This window comes from Solea senegalensis, linkage group LG18 (assembly GCF_019176455.1).
Source record: "Solea senegalensis isolate Sse05_10M linkage group LG18, IFAPA_SoseM_1, whole genome shotgun sequence".
Taxonomy (NCBI): Eukaryota; Metazoa; Chordata; class Actinopteri; order Pleuronectiformes; family Soleidae; genus Solea; species Solea senegalensis.
In genome coordinates this window covers 1,300,001-1,321,764 of record NC_058041.1, presented here as the reverse complement: position 1 = coordinate 1,321,764, position 21,764 = coordinate 1,300,001, and the positions used below count along the sequence as shown (strand labels likewise).

Here is a 21,764-nt window from a genome sequence, read left to right as displayed (position 1 = left end):
CTTTCAATCACTGACCCACTAAACCGTGCCTGGAAAATGTCAATGACATAATCACATTTTAGCCACAGAATAAAGTGGCAGGAACAGTCAAAGATGGAAACTTCCATTTAAGAAACCAGGAACAGAAAAATATACACGTGATATTGTTCTTTAAAAGTAGGAACTTTTTCACCCCCGACTGCACCTTGTGACACCATCGAGGAAAGCAGGAGATAGTTATCAGGGTGGATGGAGGCGGTACGCATGTTCTAACCATCTCCTGACAAGCATGGAGCTGTGAAGTGATTCTCCAATCACAGTGCAGAACCCAGCAGCTCTGCTGAAAGACAGGTATGCAACTCCACGTTCTTCTGTGAGCTACAGCTGAGCTCCCCGCATGTCCTTCAAGAACAATGATTGAATCGCTGAGTCGGGGTGTTTTTAAAGACAATCCAGCACCATAGCTTGGTAGTTTCTGTCTAGAATCAGGTTCTTCTTCCCTCTGTAAACTGTACTGAATAGACATGATATGCAGCTGGTGCTTGTTATGGATGTGTAATTTCGCAGCGCTTTGAAAACAATTTCACGACATCTTCTCAAATTACAGGCTGCAGGTGGCAGGAACATACCAGTCCTCCTACCTCCTACCTGATGACTATGGAAATAGACTCTCTCAGATCGAGTGCTGTACGCTTCATCCTTTCACAGACATTCATTCTTTCATTTATGTAGAGCCAATCCTAGCAGATATAGGACAGAAGCCGGGGTTCACTCTGGACTGGTCAACAGTTCATTACAGGAACAAGGCCAACAAACACACCTCTCACCAGCAGTGTCTCTTAATCCTGGTCCTGAGGACCCACCACCCTACATGTTTCAGATGTGCCTGATGACAATATGACCATTTGAATTAGGTGTGTGGACCAATGAAACATCTAAAACATGCTGGGCATTGGGTGCCTAAGACCAGGTTTGAGAAACTCTGATTTAGAGTGTCCATATAACCTAATCTCCTAAATCCTAGTCTTTGGACTGTGAACCTGGAGAACTCACAGATAGCCAATGCACACAGGGAGAACATGCAAAGGTCATTGGTTAAGATAGCTACATCTAGAGCTGGTTTGTCAAACTGGGATTCAAACCTGGGACCAGCATCTGCTAATAACACAGTTTTTAAGTATCATACGGTCTCTCATACAAACACAAAGTTGGTGAACTGACCTGTTGCTCCCTGCTCTTCCTCTGCAGTCCACTGTTGAGGGCCTCCTCTGCCTCGAGCCTGGAGCTGGTGCTGGTGATCTCCAGTTCCTTCCTGCAGAGACACAGAGACTCTAATGTCACCCAACGCTACCACTAAACATCACGGTGACTGTAATGCTAAGTGAGATGCTCGTGGAATCGACAAAGACAAAATCAATCAGTGAAACTTGATGGAAGATTCATCCACGGTTCAGCCATTTCTCTCTTAGTGCAAGAGGTAAGAATTTGGGTGGAAATCTAAACAACCATCAAAAAGATTGTTAGAAATTTAATGTAAAAATGAATTCATTATGATGATCTTGTACCGTTAGCCCATAAACCATAAACGGGATTAAATGGGATAAATACGATAAATGTGATTTTTAAGGTGTCTTTTGTTGCTTTTCGTGTTGACTGATCATTTGTATATTCTCGCGCTACTTGCTTGAGAGTGACCACAACTATTCACTAATAATAATAATAATAATCAACAAACATTTCCACAACAATGCAACCAACTGCAAGTTACCAGGTGGTACAAACTTCACGCTAACTTTCTGCCCCGCCCTTTCCTTGCTAGGTCTTGCTCATTAGCATGGGTTGACACAACGGTTATATATCTGCTCCTGGTCTCTGTCTTCTGGCTGTACCTCACCTCCCTGATCAGGTCACATGATCAGTAGAGTCTGTCCTCTGGGGACAATTAATGTTTGTACCAAGTCACTCTAATGGTTGTTCAGTTTACCACAACACCAGAATGTCTTAGTCATGGAGAAACATTGTCAGACAGTGCCACAGTCAGTGGGATTCATCCTACCAAACCATGAAGTTATGGCGGACCGACCAACACTACAGGCAAGACTAGAAAGTGATTTATCACTGACCAAAACTGGAATTTCTCTTTTACAGCATATGATTTCCTGTATTAGTGGTGAACGTTATGATTGGCTGACCTTTTGATGAGGTCTTCCAGGCCGCTCTTCATCTTCCCCATCTCTCCCAGACTGTCCTGCGAGCAGCGGCTGTCACCTTCCAGCTTCCTCCGGCTCTTCTCCAGCTCGCCACGCTGACGGCGCTCCTGCTCCAGCTGGAACTCCAGCTGAACACAAACACGACGGTGCAGGGAGGTAGAAAAGACAATATGCTGTGATCATAATGTCATACAGCTGCAGAGAGGATCGTTTACACGCAGAGGGTTCGAATGAACCAAGGTTTTTGAAGATCAAAATGGGTACTAATACTTTCTTTTTTTTTATTAACGATAACTGCCGGTAGTTAAAATAATTTCTGCCGGTAATCGATATGTTTTTCATTGACCGTATATTACATTTGACCATTTTTATGTGTAAAATTACATGTGTTCAATGTTCCCCCCTGGATTTGCCAAAGCCTATTGGCTAACAGGGTTGCAATTAAGGGAAACAACCTTGAGTTTCCATTCCGCATATCACTGTCAAATATTCAGTCCATAACTTTAATATTACCACAGTGTTTTGCAGTAAAATTTGCAGTAAAAAAAGAACACTGTATGTTTTTTGAAGCATTTCTTTTGTTCTTATTGATGTTTCTTTGTATTTTAAAGTTGAGATGAAGATTTGTCTAAAATAATGCATCAGTAATACTTTATATATATGTATATATATATATATATATATATATATATATACATATACCTTTAAAGAAATGCACATCACAGATTAAAAAGGAAGAGCAATGGTGGAACAAGGAAGCATGACAAAGGATATATTTGAAGTGTGATACGTCAAGATTTGGTCTGCACATCCCTGAATCTGAAACCTGTATTGTCTTGAATGGCCACCAGGGGGTGACACCACTGAATTAGCCTACTTCTCACTTTAATATTAATGTCTAGAAACAGTTTCCTGACAAATGTATGGACTCTGTATCTTCAGGTCAAAAAGACTTCCATTTTTGAAATGGTAGAAAATAATAATTAGATTTTATGAGAATGGACGCCATGTGATTGACAGCTAATCCGTTCATTAGATGCCTGGTTGCAGTTGTAGGTCATATTTCAGTAGATGAAATCTCAGAGAAGCTCGCCCCAACTCCACCAAATATTGTTTCTTCTGGTTTAAAAAAAAGTTCTATACTCAAGGCTTCAAAACGTTCAATGTTTTGCCACAAAAAGCTTCATTTTAAAACATTTCCAAGCTAAAATGGAGCCAAAAATCTAAGAGACTGTGGTATTGAATAGAGAATAATGCAAAAATATTAATGCTATAAGGAATATTCTGTACTTACATTTTCAGCTTGCATCTGAAGTTTGGTCTTCTCTTTGGTCAGAAGGTTCACTTTCTCCTCCTCGCTCTGTAGGTCCTCGATGGCCTGCTGTTGGGGTGAAACAAGATGTCTGAGTCTGGGCTGCACATGTGCCCCTAATTCACTGATCATCCAGCGCGCTGATTCACATCCATCTGTTTGCCACATTGCTGCTCGGAAAGATGGGGAGATGTTTGGTTGCAGAGAGAATGTCAGAAGTCATCTCCAGTTTGATTTGATGGATCAGACGTTTTCTCTCCGGCTTTTCATCGACTGGCAACAAAAGCCTCGGAACGAACGTCAAACTCCGTGATTCTTCTAAAACAGCTGTGAGAGCTCCGGCGGTGCCAAGATGATCCGTATTATGTTTCCTCGAGCCGAATTAATAATGTACGACATGTTCAACAAATAGCAGGAGGATAATGAGGTCTGAGGCTAAATTGCTCCCACACATTACACAATGAAGGAGGCTACTGTTGGTCAAAGCATCTGGGAGGAATTGCTGCCATAGAACACGATGGGGCCGTTAAATGTTATGATTTCTATCCATTTCAAAGCGTCTGCCCCACTTTTGAAAGAATGCTGCTGCTGTAGGTGATAGGCAGCACGTTTATCTCCAGTCCTGGGCTTTTGGCAGATCTTCAGGACGTATGCTTCTGTTTTCCTCTCAGTCAGGCGGTAAGTGAGGTATCTCTGTACGCTGTGACAAATATCGACTGAACTGAGACTTACAGACTTTACACTGAATCTAATGCAAAAACAACTTTATAATAACAGATTTTTGTACGCATTACAGTAAAAAACATTGTTCACTCTTCAATTTGGAACCAGTAGTTTGACAAATCCATCATGCATCCATCTATCCAACCAACCAACTGACCCAGATAGCAGCCAATCATCCATCCAACCAACCAAGCAAACAACCAGTCAACCAAATAACCAACCAGTCCAGCCAGTCAGCCACACATCTATCCACCCAACGAAAATACTATCCATCCATCCAGGTAGATATTCACAAACTAGCCAGCCAGCCAGCCATCCACCAAATAACCAACCAACCAACCAACCGAACAAACAACCAGTCAACCAACTAACCAACGAATCCAGCCAGCCAGAAGTCCAACCAACAAACAAACAAAATACTATCCATCCATCCAGGTAAATATCCACAAACTAGCCAGGCAGCTCTTTAACAACTAACTAACCAAACAACCAACCAAAAAATATCCAGCCAGATAACAGCCACCCATCCAAGCAAGCAAAGAACCAATCAACTAACCAACCAACCAACCGGACATCTATCTAAAAGGCCAAAACACCAGGTGCCCAAATGACTTACTGTCTATCTGACGATCATCCTTCCTTCCACCCAGCCAGTCAAAACAAACTCAGAGTTAGTCTTGACTGGTTTTGAAGTGGTTTTTCAGCAGCCTGTCATGGCCGTTCTCTTCATTGTTCTTTAATCGTAGATATATTAAGTCCTGAACTTTAAAATTACACATACTTAAAGTTCTATGATGACAACTGAATTATTTCCACACTCTCTGAGGCCTGCGCCGCACATGTGTACAATGTCTGCAGAGAAGATGGAAGCCCAAAAAGGTAGAATATGCGTCATTTTCATGTGGTGAAGGTTACAATTTGGAACCAAACGCCAGCAAAACGAACACATTTTCATTTTGATTTCCCCTCATTTTCTGTAAATTCTTGAAAAGAGACAAACCTTTAAATAACCCGTGTGATGTCAGAGGGAGACGTGATCTATGTTACCACGTACTGCTCCATTTATGACTCGTGCTGTTTTTCTGGAGTCTCCCGGCTTCATGGAAGCACGGTATTAAATGAACGTAATGGCCTGTAACAGCTCTATCACTGTGATCTCACCTGACTGAGCTCCACCAGATGTTCCTTCTCCTTCTGGAGCTTCTGCACCTCCTTGTCCTTGTGATAAAGCTGCTCCGACAGACTCCTCGCCTCGCCGTCTGACAACTGGACAGGAAAAGGACGCAGATAAAGACTTTCCATCAGCAGAGCCATTAGTGAACGCGAGGGATGTGTTGCGTCCACCAGCAGATGTCAGATAACTTGCTAGTGCCGCTGAAACCTTTCATCTTTGTCTGGTTACAAATGTTTTCATCATCGGCCATGATGGCTAGTGCAGCATGGTCTTCTCTGCCACACTGTAAAACAAGAGTCTCCTTTCATGACAGAAACAAATGCCATAAATTTTGTCTCCGTGTTGCAAAACGCCGCCGCCGCCGACCCGAGGACCCCGACGGGACATGTGTGATAGTTTAGAGCATCGGGCAGCAAATGCATGTCAGCTGACTGGTGGCTTTGTACGCCTACTCTTCAAAAACAACCACAAATGTTGCGACAATAAATTTCCAAAAGCAGACTTATGAGCAAATTCCATGCACCGAAAAAAGATGTAGCGCCTTTGGATCAATCGCATCCAGGTGTTAACGACTGTTTTGACAGCATACCACAGACACAAGACATGAGGGTCACGTCATTTCTTTTTCAAAGGCTTGTGTCAACTCTTGCTTCCACACAGGCCCGGTCTTGTTGCATCGACAGTCGCCAGAGTCGTCTCACACCTCTCTGTTACAGTGACCTTCCCCACGTGGGGGAAACAATTAGCAGCTTGATAAAACTGGAGGATCGGGATCCTTAATGCAGTGACACAGATCTAATTGATAGGTATGGAGTTGCAGAGGCTCGAGCAGCGGCACGTCGGGCCCGTTTTTTCCGACCTGACAATGCAGCGCAGAGAGTACAGTGCATTCTTACGGCATTCCTGAGGTGAGATAGCATCTTAATCCTTTAATACCCCTCAGTAAAGAAGATAAAGGGGTTTGGTGAAGGGGGCTGTAACGGAGATGTCAAAGCAGCCTCCGAGACAGTTTGTCGTGATTAAAAAACATTTTAATGGGTTTTGGGGACTGTTTTTTTCCCACTTGATAATAAATCTGCTCTCAAACACCAGCAACAACTCATCTGTCCGTCATCTGCTCTCTGTCGCTCGGCAGCTACGCATAATAAAAACAAACATATTTGGAAGTGATGCCAACATTAATCTAATACTAATTCAGGGTAGGAACGGTGGTAGCGCTGTATATCGTTAAAGTCATAGCAATGCACACGTGTTGGGGAACAAAACTCGTACCATGACTCATCTACAAACTACATCTATGTCATTCTAATCCTTTTTGTCATCAAATGAAAGGTTCTCTCTATTTCTGTTCTCTGTATATTCTGTTCTTGAGAGTTTGTAAATTAAACCTCAAAAAACTAAAACTAAACTAAAATCCATTGGTACATTATGGAAATACTTTAGTCAGAAAACAGACTTCATCCTTCATGATATACTGTCAGCTCAGTGTGGTGGAGATTACATAACAGCCTACCTGTTTACACTGCTCAGCCACAGTCAGAGCACTGTCCAGCTCGTCCAGGTCTCGTCTCAGGCTGCTGCACTCCACCTCCAGCCGGTCCCTCTGGAGGACCAGCTGTGCCGAACAGGCCTTCTCTTCGTCCAGACACTCGGACAAGCCCGACAGCTGCCGCTCCAGTTCACGCCGAGCCTTGTCCAGCTGGACACAGCGCTGCTCGGACGCCTGGGCGCACTCCTGCTCCTGGAGACCAACCAGCACAGACTTACAGTTACAGATAATTCATGTATTCATGCGATGTTGTGTTAAGTTTACCACTGAGACAGAATCACTGCTGCATTTCAGAACTCTGGTACACCGTCTTGCTCTCAATATAACCTCAAGAATGATCATATTACATAACTTTTGCACGATTCAGACGTATCTGCACACGTACCATAGTTTTTTTTTTGCAAAAAAAAAGGGAAAGAAAAGGAGTGAGGTCAAACGAGGTAAGAAAAAAAATCAAGGTATTAAGAGAATAAAAGGTGAACATCAGGGTATTAGTGGTAATGAAACACGCTGAAGCAAATAAAAGCAATTCATTCAAGAGGCTCTTACCACAGGTTATGGCACAAGATGAAACTTATCCACCCCCGAGTCAAAAGACACCCGGCTTTGTTAGTTTGCACTTGTGCTAATATACTGTAGCAGAGCTGCAGCGGTGACGTAGCGTTGCTGACCAGATAAGCGAGTTCTACCAAAACACCACATCACTTAGTCGACAGCCATCCATAACAGGAGTGAAAGCGCTGAGTGCGAGCGCCGGCTCTGGTTACTGTTACTCTCTCATGGACCAGTCATCATGGGCAAAGCATTTGGAACGAGCTAATAGCAAACCCAAATATCTGGGCTTTTGCGACAGGAACAGGCGACCACATTTCCATCTGCATTTATTTCCATAAAAGTACTTGGTTTGAGTTTTTTTTGGGTTGCCTGCACTTTTTTGGGGTTTGAGTTTTTGTCTCACATCATTTTCACTCTCAGCTGTTTTGCACCTTTAACAAACGATGACAGCTGAACAGGTGTGACCGTAACACGAGATCGTCAAACACGGAGGAAGTGCACACAGCTGTTGGTGCAGGTATGCTGACTGTGATTGTAACACAGGAAGTGATGCACCTTAAAACACATAGACATGAATCACTTCAAGTGTAAGTATACAGTACTGTATAATTACTGTGGCGTGGAGAATCAAAACAAAATGACATTTTACAAAACACTATGTTCCAGAACACAAAATGCCTCAAAAAAAAACGCAACTTTTCAGGAAAAACCTTGAAAAGCAGCTGAAACATGTCGTGTAGCGTCTGAGGTTGTTGCTAGTTGTAGTACGCGATCTTTGGTGTACGGGACAAACTTTCTTTGTATCAGCTTTTTTGGAGTAAAACAAAACCTGATGAAAACGTATGGAAAGTGTTTCTAGATGTCCATCGCCGTTGACCAGTACCATGGCCATGAGAATCAAAACAAAACAACTTTTTACAAAACAGAAAGAAAACCTTGAAAAGCACCTGAAAAACTTAGAATAATAAACTTAACATATAATAATAAATAACTATCAGAGATGAGGTCATTTATTGCATCGTAGTCATTCATCGTCCAGAACGTCCAACACAGAATATAACTCCTGAAAAGTGACACTCGCAAATGCCCAACAAAGTTGCGAGAAGAATCAACACCAACACTTTGGTGGTTGTCATTGGGTCGCCATAGCAACCAGTTCAGCTCTGACTGGGCTACATTAGTGTGTAAGACATGGTCACTCTCCTGGATAACCCACACAATGGACATCATTATTGTAAATGCTTTAAAATGGCAGATCATTTGGATGGTAACACATGGTAGCTTCAGGGCCTAGAACATGAGCAGCAACCCATGATCCTTTGCTGCTTGTCTCCGCCCCCCTCTACCCCCTCACACTCACTGTCCTGTCAAAATATCTTTTGGCGTCATTAAATATTTCATAAACCAGCATCCGTTACCCACAGCTGCTAGCCGGTGCTCCAGTGTGGTACTGTAGCCATCCCAGTCCAGTTCCTCAGGTTCTGGCTCTGGTCCAGGGTCTGCGTGGTTCCCATTGGTCTCCTCAGAGTCGTCAGACAGCGAGCTGCGGCGCTGGCGCTGCCTCACAGACATCATGTTGTTGATGATGATGATGATGCTGTGAAGTCTATAAACCGCCTCCCAGTGCAGACTCCACCTGTTTGGGGATGTAGCGACTTGCCCGTCTGTTCTTACTGTAGAGGCCTAATCCCTTCTCCTTTTTTTTCTCGTCCTTCTCTTGGTTCACAGCTGGTTCTGGTTGTTCCAGGTGGATTTTCGCAGCAGGATCAGATCCCAGAGTTTCTCTCACACAACATATTTCCCTTTCTTTCTTTCTTTCTTTCTTTCTTTCTTCAACACTGCACCTAATCTTTCACCCTGGTCTTTGTGAGAGCCTTCCTTCGTCTCCTCTGTTCATCTTGTCTTGTTTAGGTTGCGCTGGCTGGGATACGCCGCTGAAATCCAAACATTCCTAAGTACATGGTTCACAGCCGGTTCACAGCCGGTTCCCAGCATGTGCAGGTAGCTGCTGCTCAGTCCACTTTCAGACAAAACTCTTGTTTTACCACCACGACTTTCCCTGCTCTGATAATCTCCTCCCCCAGGAACAGGTGCCTCCTCAGAGTTTCAGGTGGATCCAGGTGTCCCACTGGGACGGCGGCCGCTCAGTGTTGGATGTCAGTCCAGGGAGGAAAATCCTCGAAAAGAGACGAAGCATCAAACGCCACGAACACAGAGAGACGAGGAAAACCAGGGCACAGTTCCAGAGTGGAAAAATGCCTGCTCTCCTCACAGTCTACATTATAATTGACATAAATGTCTTACGCGCACACGCCCACGCCCCCCCCACAATGCCACGGCATTCATCTTAGCGAGAACAACGGGGCATATTGTGCCTCGCTCACGTCCAAGTGTGGATGTTTTTCTTGAAGCGGCCAAGACACACACACACACACACACACACACACACTAGACTAAGCACTTTCATATCTGCAGTTTACATCAGAGGGGTTAGAGTGGCAGAGATTATAATGATAACCAAAGTGCCAGGTGCCAAAAATTCACAAAAACAGACTGTAAATACATGAGTACGGGCGGAAATATAAGTTGTCCAAAGTCGTAGAAGGTTGAATTAATAGAAACGTAGTTGATTATTGAGTTCTAGGATCAAGTGTTCCTTATTGAGGAGGAGCAGACGTCTACTTATCTCTCAGATCACTACATTTACACTGAGTTGTTCACATGGAGTTATTGCTCAACCACGACATAACAATATCCTTCTCACCTCAGATTGAATTGCCACCTTTTTATGCTTCAACTGCACAATTCCAGACCTTGATTTTCTTAAAGCTAAACTGTCGATGTTGTAAATAGAGATGGGCTAATAATGATAATGATAACATGTGCCACGTGCCAAAAACTCTGCCGCTACGAGTCAACAAAACAGACTGTAAATGCATCAGAAGGCCGAAAGTGATGAGTTGTCAAAAGGCATAAAAGGTTGAATTCATAGAAAAATAGTTGATTATTGAGTTATAGGAAGAAAATGACTTATTGAGAACCTCCTACTTGATGAGCAAGGCTGGATGAAGAGTGTAGTGATCACTTAATTTGCATTGTGTTGAGTTGTTTGCATGGAGTTATTAATCTGTAATGACAACAATATTGTGCTCACCTCAGATTTAATTGCCGGCTTTTGAAGCTTCAGCTGTAAAATTCCTCTTGATGTTGGAAATAGTCATGCAATAGTCGTGAATGTGGAATTTTTTACTGACTTTTACGACTGACCTCTGCAGAAACTGCAAAGTCAACTTCAACGCTGTAGCTCGACTGTCGAGATGTGAGTTATGTACAAAACTCACATAAGAAATAAGTGGAAATCATTGGCAACAAATAACGCTATAAAGCAGAGGAATGAGAGGAAAACCTACAGCTATTAGATGTGCAAAAAAACTCATTTTTCACCATTAATGGGTCCACGGGGGGTCGTAGAGAGTGTCTCTCTGTGCTATACGACACCTTCCAGTATGTTTACGTGTTGAAAAATGTGCATATTTGAGGCAAATACGACAAGAGCGGGCAATCAAAAAAACAAAAACCCCCGACACCTGAGTTTGTGTACAAACAACTCAACGCACCACAAATTCCAGAGCCGCCGTTATGCAGCGACGAGGATTCTATTTGTGTCTGGAACACCGAGACCTCAACAAATCAAATAAAAAGCCAGAAAAACAGCTGATCTAAAAATGAGCGTGGATAAGCACTCTGCCAACGCCACTGAGCTGTGGACGACGTCCAGGCACCAACAACAAACGTGAAAATCTGAGGATTTCCGAGAATTCAGATTGTCTTATTTTGACAATGTGGTCTGGGTTCTGGTGCAGGGAGGCGGCACAGAGAGATCTCTTTCTCCCACTCCCACTGGAAGTCAGGACACTGAGCTCAGCTGCAGACTCCACTCATGTCCAACACCAACAACCGCCACAGAATCAGATCATTCAAATACTGTACGGAGCTTTTCTTCTTTTTAAATCATACAAATGCACCAAACACAAAAAACAGTTTCCTGACTCTTACATTCTCAGTGATTACAGTCATAAGGTAACTGGAGGACATGGGTTACAGTAGATGAAAGGATCACAGGAAGAGCCTCTGGTTACACAGACGATCTGCGCCGTCGTTTCGACGACTTCATTCCAAATGAAACCCATATTCTGAGAATGTTCTGTCGGTGCCTCCACCAAGGTAGAAAACCTGGTATTTAATTACCAGCTGCCTTTTAACATGCTAAAGGGAAGATGAGTGATAACACCAGAGGGAAGAGGAGGTTGTGGGTTCAGCTGCCAGATGCTTTCAACTGAAGATATCAATCTTGGAGTCTTGTTAAAAAAAGAGAGAAAGAAAAGGGGGAAAAAAAGAAGCCACTTCAACCAGGATCGAGGCTCAGTGAAGCTGTGAATTATCCACAAAGCTTTTTCAATTCATGTCATTAAAGTATCAAGGATTTGATATTGATTCAAAAAACCCTTAAATATTTGAGCAACCCTTAAATATGTTGCCATTTCTTGTATCCTTTGCACAGACTTGCCCGCTATAATCTTATGTTATCACAGGGGAAGCTAACAGCTAAGCTAACAGCTAAGTCCGCATATTTGTTACTTTGCCATCTACTCTTTCATAAGCAAGTCAAACTGGCACGGAAATTCAAAATATCCAAATATAAAATTGGAAATCAGACTTATTAATAATAATAATAATAATAATAATAATAATAATAATAATAATACATCATAATAATAACACAATTATGCTTTTCTCAACACTCAAAGACGCAATCAGGACTTTGTGAATTGCGACCGAATCAGAGATCAGTAACGAATCCCCACCCCTCAATGTATGTTTGATTTCAACCAAAAATCAAGATCCAAAGATGACTTATTTTATGAATAGCGATGGTTTTATGAATGTGGTTTCTAGTCTTAGTCGGACTGAGACAGTATTTCGGTTTTCTTAACGTCATGTAAACACGTTAGTCCGACTAAAATCAAGCTAGTCTTAGTCGGACTGAGACAGTATTTCGGTTTTCTTAACGTCATGTAAACACGTTAGTCCGACTAAAATCGAGCTAGATGACTTATTTTATGAATAGCGATGGTTTTATGAATGTGGTTTCTAGTCTTAGTCGGACTGAGACAGTATTTCAGTTTTCTTAACGTCATGTAAACACGTTAGTCTGACTAAAATCGAGCTAACTGTCGGTTTTATTACGTCATTAAAGACGTTAGGGACTAAAATCGAGCTAGTCTTAGTCGGACTAAGACAGTATTTCCGTCATGTTAACACGTTAGTCGGACTAAAATCGAGCTAGTCTTAGTCGGACTAAGACAGTATTTCGGTTTTCTTAACGTCATGTTAACACGTTAGTCGGACTAAAATCGAGCTAGTCTTAGTCGGACTAAGACAGTATTTCGGTTTTCTGTTAAAAATCAAACAAACAAAAAACAACAAATGACAATGAAACATGAGATTCTTGCTGGAGGTCACCAGATGAAAAATGATGACCACATGCTCTTTATTATAAACTACACTTACTCACAAGTGCAGCACAAAAACACCAATAAAACGGATAATAAAACTAAATGAGAATCTGCAAGAACTGAGTGGGAGAAAAGAGGGGATTTTTTTGTTCCAAAACATCTTTGGTACAAATGGATTTAAGCAGAGAAAAGTCCACTATTTACCCCTTAATTACTGTTAATGGGAAATAAATGTGGAGCGTTTCTGCAGATGCTTCAGCGCTGCATGTGGAAAAACTGTCAGTGTGGAGCGACTCTGAAGTTTCTGAGGCCAAAGGCAAAAAAAAAACTGTGAGACAAAAGACAGTGGAGAGACGAGGAGACGAGAGGAGGACGAAGGACTGTCTTAATGTTCAAAGACGAGGGGGGACGGACAAAACTGGAAACATGAACTAATTGGTGAGGTGAGCCTCAGGTGAACGTCTGCGTAGAGACGCTGGAGACAGATGTGATTGACGACTTCTTTTAGTTTGAATGAATTTTTAGTTTTGGTATCAAATGTTTCCTGAATTATTGCAACACTGTTTACAATAAGAATCAGGAGAGGATGAAATTTGTTTCCGACCGTTATTTACAAATAAATATTTTAAAAAATCACTGTAACTACGAGAATAACTAAGTCTTAAATGAGCAGATATAAAGACAGATTATTGTTTTTTTATTGCTTTTTAGCATCATAATGACAAATTTGAAAGAAAAGGTAGTCAGATTAGACGAGACTAGATAGATTAGATTAGATTAGTATACAAACATTGTGGATTTTTGGAACATCATAATGAGAATTTAAAACAAAAACTATTTAGATTAGATTTGTATAAAGAGATTATGGATAATTTGATTGCTATTATCATAATGACAAGTTTAATACACATTTTCTTTATATTATTTCACATTAGACTAGATTAGATTACAGTAGATTAGTATTAGAATAAAGACAGATTACATTAGATTAGACTATATTTGATGACATTAGAGTAGAGTAGATTAGATTATATTAGATTAGATTGGGTTAGATTAGCATACAGACATTGTGGATTTTTGGAACATTATGATGGCAAGTTTAAGACAAAAAGTAAAAAAAAGTTTAAAAAAGATCAAAAATGATCTATTGATTATTGAGTTATGAGATTAAAGTCGATTTCAGCATTAAAGGGACAGTACACACTGTGTGTAGTGTGTTTTATATTTTCTCTGAAACCCACACTTTGATGACTCAGGATTAAAGTTGGATTATAGTCTGGTTATTTCTGTAAATGTCACGAAAATGTATAATCTGATGTTCACGTGCATCACTGTGTGCTGCTGCTGCTCTGTGTGTGATCAGCTGTGCAGAGGTTTGAGGTTTTTTAAAATAAGCGGTGACCTTTCAGGACGAAGCTGCACTGAGGAGCAAGGATTCATAAAACCGCCGCTGACGGACGAGTCGTCTCCTCCGCCTCTTATGATAACGGGAATAATGAGGAACTGGACAGGCCTCTCCTGGAAAACTGGAAGATTTCCAGCAGCAGCAGCAGCAGCAGCAGCAGCAGCACTAACCAGCTCTGACAAGGACTCACATTTCCCACTGCAGTCAAACGAGACTGCTGCGAGCGATGAATTACACCGCTCGATGTGTCTCCTCCACACTTCACCTTCATTATTTACGGTCGGGCGAATCGGAGCAGTAAAGAAAACATGCAGCGGGAGCCAGAGCACACCTGGTGATTCCGATAAAGGAGTTATTGTTTTCCATAAAACGGTAATAAAAGAGGAAAAGAGAGAAGCTGCAGACCACACTCTGCTGAAATGAAGACCATAAAAACTGATCTGGGAGAATTTAAGCTGCAGGAGAAACAGACTTTCAGTACAATCAGCCAGGAGTCGAACTTGCGACCATGATGTCTTTCGCACACAGGGGTACCGGTGTTAACCACTGAGCCACTCCACCCCAGACTCCACCCCCAGACCACAGACACAGAACCATCAGAGTTCAGAAGTATTCTGTCATTGCTGCCATTTTGGCTCTGAATGAGTCATCTGTGTCTTCTCACTGTCAGATTCTTTTGTTTTTCTGGAAGAGTTCGCCTAGAACCTTTGGTACTGACAATAAGCATCAGTCCTGGGATCAAAGACAAAAACTCTACGTACTCTTCTGATAATTTGTGCTTCAATTCGGCCCTCGGGGGGAAAAAGAAGAACTTTGAATTTCACTGCCCGTCTTAGGCCCGGAAACTCTTGCAAAATATTCTGGTTAAATTAAAGGTTACTTGTCTGTTTTCTAACATCAGAACCGGTGATTTTTCAACGCATAGAAATCAGCACATCCTTCTCTGTTTTTACGTCCCTGATAAACAGGAATGTTAGGGTTTCAGGGCTTGGTGACACCTCATCCCCTCATCCAGTCATCCTCTGTCACAACGTGTGTCTGAGGCCAGGAAGCAGAGAGAGTGTGCTGCCTCCTCACATCAGCAGCAGCATCAGCAGCATCAGCAGCATCAGCAGCATCAGCAGCATCTCTATAAAACCCATCAGCTGGAAACTGGTCAACACACGAGTAAAAAAGCCGGCGCAGCATTAAAACGAGCTCCAACACAGCAGCAGCGACTGCGTCTGCTCTATCATTATCCACTTAATTTCATCCAGCCACGGCGGCTGTAATGACCACGTTCAAAAACGAAATCCCTTATCGAGCAGAAACTCAGACTTAAGCACAACAAATCCTCAAGTATCGAGTGAGTGAAACAAAAGAGGAAAGGTTTTTTTGAGAAATGAGAGGGTGAGACTCACAGCTCGGTGTCTGACGGCGGCTTCATTCCTCGCCTCGTGCAGCTCAGAGTTCTGCTGCTCCAGCTCCTGCACCTTGGTGAGGAGTCGCTCGCTCTGCTCGATGGCTCTCCTCAGCTCCTCTCGCTCCCTCATCCCTGGATCCTGTGTGTGAAAGTTCTGCTGCTGCAGCGACAGAGACTTGACCTGAAACCAAACACACACACACACACAGTTTCTTCTTCTTTCTTTCTCTCTCTCTCTCTCTGAACTCCTGCTGCTTCTTCTCTTTTCTCTGGAACGACATCAAACTTTCTTCTCTGAGCTCCTGCCTTTCTAACCAGGAGCTCTTTTAAGATATAATAGTACCTTAAAAGTGATACTTTTAGAGTATGTTACCAGAAAATTAATTTCTATATAATATTACTGAAGTAAAAAGTCTTAAGGTTTATGACATTTAATGTCCTTAAGGATCAACATGTAATTTTCTGATAAGGTTTAGAAGTAAAAGTATTAAGGAGTCAGGATTGAGCCATGGTGGATCAGTGGTAGGGCCAGTTGTCTTTCAACCTGGAAGGTAGTGGGTTCAATTCCTGTCTCTGCTAGTCTACATGAGACACTGAGCCCCATGTTGCAGCGTGTGAATGGGTGAAAACTGTCGTGTAAAACAGCTTTTCTTCTTCTGATTTTATTTGTTAGTAACAAAGAGAGTTAGAGGAAATGTATTGGAGTAAAAGTAAAATTTGCTAGAAATATAAATAACAAAGTAAAATAACAGATATGTGAATTTTGTACATAAGTACAACTTTGTCAACTTTTTTCAAACATCCAGAGCCGTATCTTAAATATTTCTATAAAAGTGATTCCCAAGCTTTTTCACTAAAAGGAGCAGACAATTGAAATGGTGTAATGGAGTACCACTGGTGTCCATTTTATCCGGTGCTTTTGGAAGGATTAAATACTTCTAAACATATCAAGGCCTGTTGCTGGATCCTGGCCTAGGGGTTGAGAACCCTTGTTATGTACTAATTATGTACTAGGAGCAGCAGAAGTCTTGTTCTCCCTCAGATTACTTGATTTACATGAATCCTACATTATCCTGAAATGTTATTATGGGATTAAAGATCATTAATAACAATAATATGTTGCCTACTCCAGCTTTAACTTGTTGACGAAGAGACAAATGTTGAGTTATGAAGCTGTAAATGAGTTTTTAACATCTCACTCTAACAAAATAAAACAAACACAGTTCTCTCACTCTGGTTAGGATCACTACATGGTACAGAGGTCAAAGGCCAAGAGAAGAAGCTCAGTCACTTCAGAGGCTGCAGACAAACAAAGTAAAAAATGTCACTGCTCTGGACTGAGAGCTGTCCTCCCTATCAGCAGAACCTCCAGCGCTGCAGAGACCAGACTCACATGGAACCAGACTCGCAGTGTAAACAGACGTCTGTCACGCCGCAAGACCGATGTAAACAGCAGTGATGTTCCGCACACGCTGTGCCGCGGCTGAAAAACGAGCTCGACAAGAGAGACTGTGGACACTGGAGACACATATGAGTACTGGCCGTGAATATAATCTGATTCAAATCATATTCAGATAGAGTGTGAACGCTTTTATCGCTAGTTCTCTTTAGCTTCTGTCAGCAAACTGAAGAGCTGCAAGATATGATAAACAAAAACTGGTATTTTCGTGAATAAAAATGAAAAACATTATGTCAATACGCCCGTTTTCCTTGTAAAGTGATGAACAGAACATTGGCAAAGGCAAATATGGAAACCAGAAGACTCTTCTTCTCTTATTATTGCTCCTTTTTTTCCTCCCTAAGAAATCTTAACTCACTTTGTGCTTCTAAAACTTTTTTCCTGGGAAAAATTCAACAATTCAGAACTCCATATCACTGACAGACCTCAAAACCTCTATGGACCCAAACATTTTCTTTAAAAACATCAACAAAAACACAGTGAACTACATCTAAAGGCACCATTAGCAACTAGCTGGTCATAATAAAGAGACCATAATTAGCATTTAGGAGCTAAATCAGTCAATAGTTGATAGACAACACACAACATTTGATAAATAAAGTAGCCTAGTTGCTACTTTATGTATCAAATGCTGTGTGTTGAGGCAGGTGAGAGTAATGTAGCACTTCATGGATGAATTAGCAACTAGCTGTGATCATAACAGCATTTAACAGAAGAATGGGAACTAATAACATAGCATAACATAGCATTTAGCATCTAAATTAGCAACTAGCTGGTCATAGAACATAACAGAGAGATAATATAACTTAGAGTAGCATTTAGGAGTTAAATTAGCAAATATATGGAGAACATATCATTGCATTAAGTGGCAAAAAGGCCAGCTAGCTAGTGGACATCATACATCAATTGACATATACATTAGCAGCTGGCAGGTGGACATAATGTAGCATTTAGAAGCTAAATTAGCAAATAGTTGTTGAACATAATAGATAAATTAGCAACTAGCAGGGTAGTGAACATTATTTGGTTTTAGCTAAATTAGCAACTACCTGATATAAATAACAGCAAACTTAGCAAAGAAGCAGCTAAGTTAGCATATAACTGCTGAACAAAACATACATTTTAGCAGCTACACTAGCAACTACTATGAACATTTAATGGCTAAATTAGCAAATTGCGGTTCAGGTAATTTGGAAATTAGCATGTATGACACCAGTCCCATACATGTTCTGTTAATTGTGCTTGTTGGTTAGCTAAATAAGCCACTGTTTGCTAACAGTATTAATTGTATCATGAACTGAAATTCAGATGTGAACTCTGTGTCTGGACAATTCAGTACAGAGATTCTGAACGCAGCAGAGGATCATCTGGGTATCTACTGTCATTTATCATAGTAGTAGTCATTAGTCATTAGCTTAGTTGACAGGGACAGTGAGCAGCAGGTTTGTGGTTGCACCAAACTTAGCCACAAGCTAATTTTAATCTGTAGAGCAATAATATTTCTACTAAGCGAATCAACAGCCAAATAAAGACACATGAGCTCACATAGACATTTTCCAGAGATTAGACTCAGGAACTGGCAGGAGAAACTCTGCAGAAGTTTTGGAGAAATATTTTTTCACAGTATAACCCCTTTAAACATCAGGAGAATGCAGTTATGAAGAAGTGCTTTATATGTACTCGTCTGTACATGTACAGTACATACAAAACACATGAGGTCTTTAAAGTCTGTGTTGAATTCTTAACATTAAAAAGCTTTTCAGGCCTTAAATACCCACATATTTACTGCATTTTAAACCACCTTGACCTACATGCAATGCTCAAAGCGACTAATGCTTCCTGCAGAGCACAGTGGTTTGACTGCATGACTTCACACTCCATTCCAAAATCCAAAAAGAACTTTTTCTCTTTTCACTCCAACCACCTAACAAGATCCTACAAGTAAATCTGGCTTTACTTCCGACGCACAAACAAAAATGTTGTAGTTTCCATCAGTGGAAAAACAGACGTGAGCTAATTTTCCGACACTGAGATCTGAAGAAAAAGAAGAAAAAGGGAAAGCAGATTTGAAGGCTGGTTGGAAAGTAGCTGTCATTAGCTCAGGTCTATCAAGCCTGACATTGAGTTTATCTCTCAACCCTTTGTTTGACAGCAGGAAACTAAGACGGGAAAAGTGGCGTTGCTCTTAAGCGTCTGTCAGTAGTTGCCATGCTAGCCAAAAAGTTCAACAATTCAGAACATAATTACAATATATCAAATGACTCCAAAACTTGTATGGACTCCACCAGGTTTAAAAGATCAACAAACATGTCACAGGAAATCTCAGAAACCTTAGCATTTAAAAGCTAAATTAGGAACTGGCTGGTGGACATAATGTAGAATTTTGCAGCTAGATAACCAGCTATAGCAAGTTAACATAATGTAGCATTTAGCAGCTAAATAATAAACTAACTGGTGAATATAATGTAAAATTTAGCAGCTAGCTGGTGCAGGTGGACATAATGTAGCATTTAAAAGCTAAATTGGCAAATATTTGGTGAACATAATGTAGAAATTACCAGCGACATTAACAAATAGCTAGTGAATATAGTATTTAGCAGCAAAATTAGCACATCACTGTGAACAAGTGTTCCATTTACATCGGAACTAACGTCACCCCCGACTTTACCACGTTCCAATTGAGAACTTGCAAATGTATCTTGGGCTATAGCCATTGTTAGCAACACCAATCAAAACATGGTATTTTGCACACACAAATAACAAATTTTTTACGGCAAAATATTAAAAAGTACAATGTGTACAATGTGATGGTGAACATAGCATTTAGCGGCTAAATTAACATATAGCCATTAAACGAAACATCAAGCAGCTAAACTAGCAGCAAGTGGGCGTATATACAGTTAAAAACTGATGTGAGATTGAGATTTAAAGAATAAAGAGGGGGAAATAAAGCAGTTGTTTAGAAAAGAGCTGTCATTAGCTCAGCTCTCTCAATCCAGACAGAGAGTTTATCTTTGTCGTTTGTCAGCGGGAAACTAATACGGCTAAAATGTTGCATCACCGCGCTTAAGTGTTCGTGAGTAATTGCCATGTAATCCAAAGTAAGATTTAGGACGAGTGTGTTTTAGTCGTCATTAGCCTCTGACTGCTGACACACCTGAACTTCCTTTGCCTCCACTCAGTTCAAACACACGACATATTTACCTGTCAGTGCAGGATTTACCGCCGCACTCAACGTCGCTCTGCACACGGACGCCGGCAACAGTGGAGGAAGACGAATGTGACACATCAATGGTTCACCTTTAGCATGATCACAGGGCTCAGCCTCTTAAGCCAGAGCCATTGTCGCAAATAGCAAATATGAAATGTGCTCTTTGTCTCCATCCAACCGCTCTTTTTTTGACGTGATGAATACGAGTTACAGTCAAACCAAGTTTTCATGTTTTGACTTGAAGCTCAGAGATTTTCCTCTGATCAAACCCGAGGGGTGAAACCAACTCATTTACAGTTATATTTTTCTACATCATTTTCTACAGTCATTTCTTAAAGTTAGTGTTTTTGATTCCTGACATTCCAAGTCTAAGAGGAGGCAACTGGGTTATTAATCTCATGATTTCGTTCTTTTATTTGCACAGATGTTCCAGATTTCAGCTCCTATTAACACTTTGCCAGTGGTTTAATACGCTACTGAAAACAACTCAAGATAAGCTACAGAAAAGTGAAATATTTAACTCAGCGTTTTCAGAGAGTTGCAAAACAACTTAGAAACAGCTGTTTTTTGTTTTGGAGTCCAGCGACGTGATTCACGGGAATCATTAAAAAGATTTGTTCACAGAATTGCTCGGTGGTTGACCGGTTGCACTCACTGAACTGAAACACAGCTGAACTCACCGTGTACAGTAAATATCTTATGATGCTCCGCTTCAGAAGTGCCGTCTCTTTGACATAAAACACCAAATTCCATTCATTGTTAAATTTCAATCATTTCCTTTCTAATCATTGGAGAAACTACCTTTAGTCATTATTAAACCTGTATTCTAATGAATAGCCATCAGAAGACAATGCTACTGGTTTGTTTACAAGGTTATGAGAAGATAATCCTTCTATTTTTGTCTTGATTTACAGCTTATGGTCCCAGTTGTTAGATTCAGTTCTTCTTGGTTCCATTGGGAGTCAAATGGATAAGGAAGTAAAGCATTTATTTGGATGTTGACATGGTTAGTGATGTCCAATTGGTGCATGGTTGCCGATGTAGGTGGATCAAGCTTTCAGTCAAGTTCTTACCCCCCGCTTTTCCAAATACAGTTTCTTCTGGATTCAACAAAACAACGTGGGACCTCTAGATTACCACTACCAAAAGAGCAGGTCACAAACTTTTAAGTGACATCCATCACTCCATCTCAGCTGACACTGGGTGATTAGTGGGGTCTATGAATACAGATCACCTTCCTTTTTTCTTGCTCTTCTTCTTATTTTTTGG

At 41.2% G+C, this 21,764-nt stretch overlaps 1 protein-coding gene across 2 annotated transcripts in view; it reads right to left on the bottom strand.

Annotated features, from left to right (window-relative positions):
- The window catches only part of LOC122759300 (putative uncharacterized protein MYH16), a 43,320-nt gene that overhangs the window by 19,188 nt on the left and 2,368 nt on the right, over nt 1-21,764 (bottom strand). The window contains exons 2-7 of one of the 2 annotated variants that reach the window (XM_044014075.1): nt 15,824-16,006; nt 6,912-7,139; nt 5,386-5,490; nt 3,484-3,570; nt 2,172-2,317; nt 1,201-1,291 (exon numbers count right to left, since the gene is read on the bottom strand). In XM_044014075.1, coding sequence (XP_043870010.1) covers nt 1,201-1,291; nt 2,172-2,317; nt 3,484-3,570; nt 5,386-5,490; nt 6,912-7,139; nt 15,824-16,006 — 840 coding nt within the window. Of the gene's footprint in view, nt 1-1,200; nt 1,292-2,171; nt 2,318-3,483; nt 3,571-5,385; nt 5,491-6,911; nt 7,140-8,924; nt 9,712-15,823; nt 16,007-21,764 lie in introns of those variants that run through there. The other variant, XM_044014076.1, reaches the window with a different exon arrangement.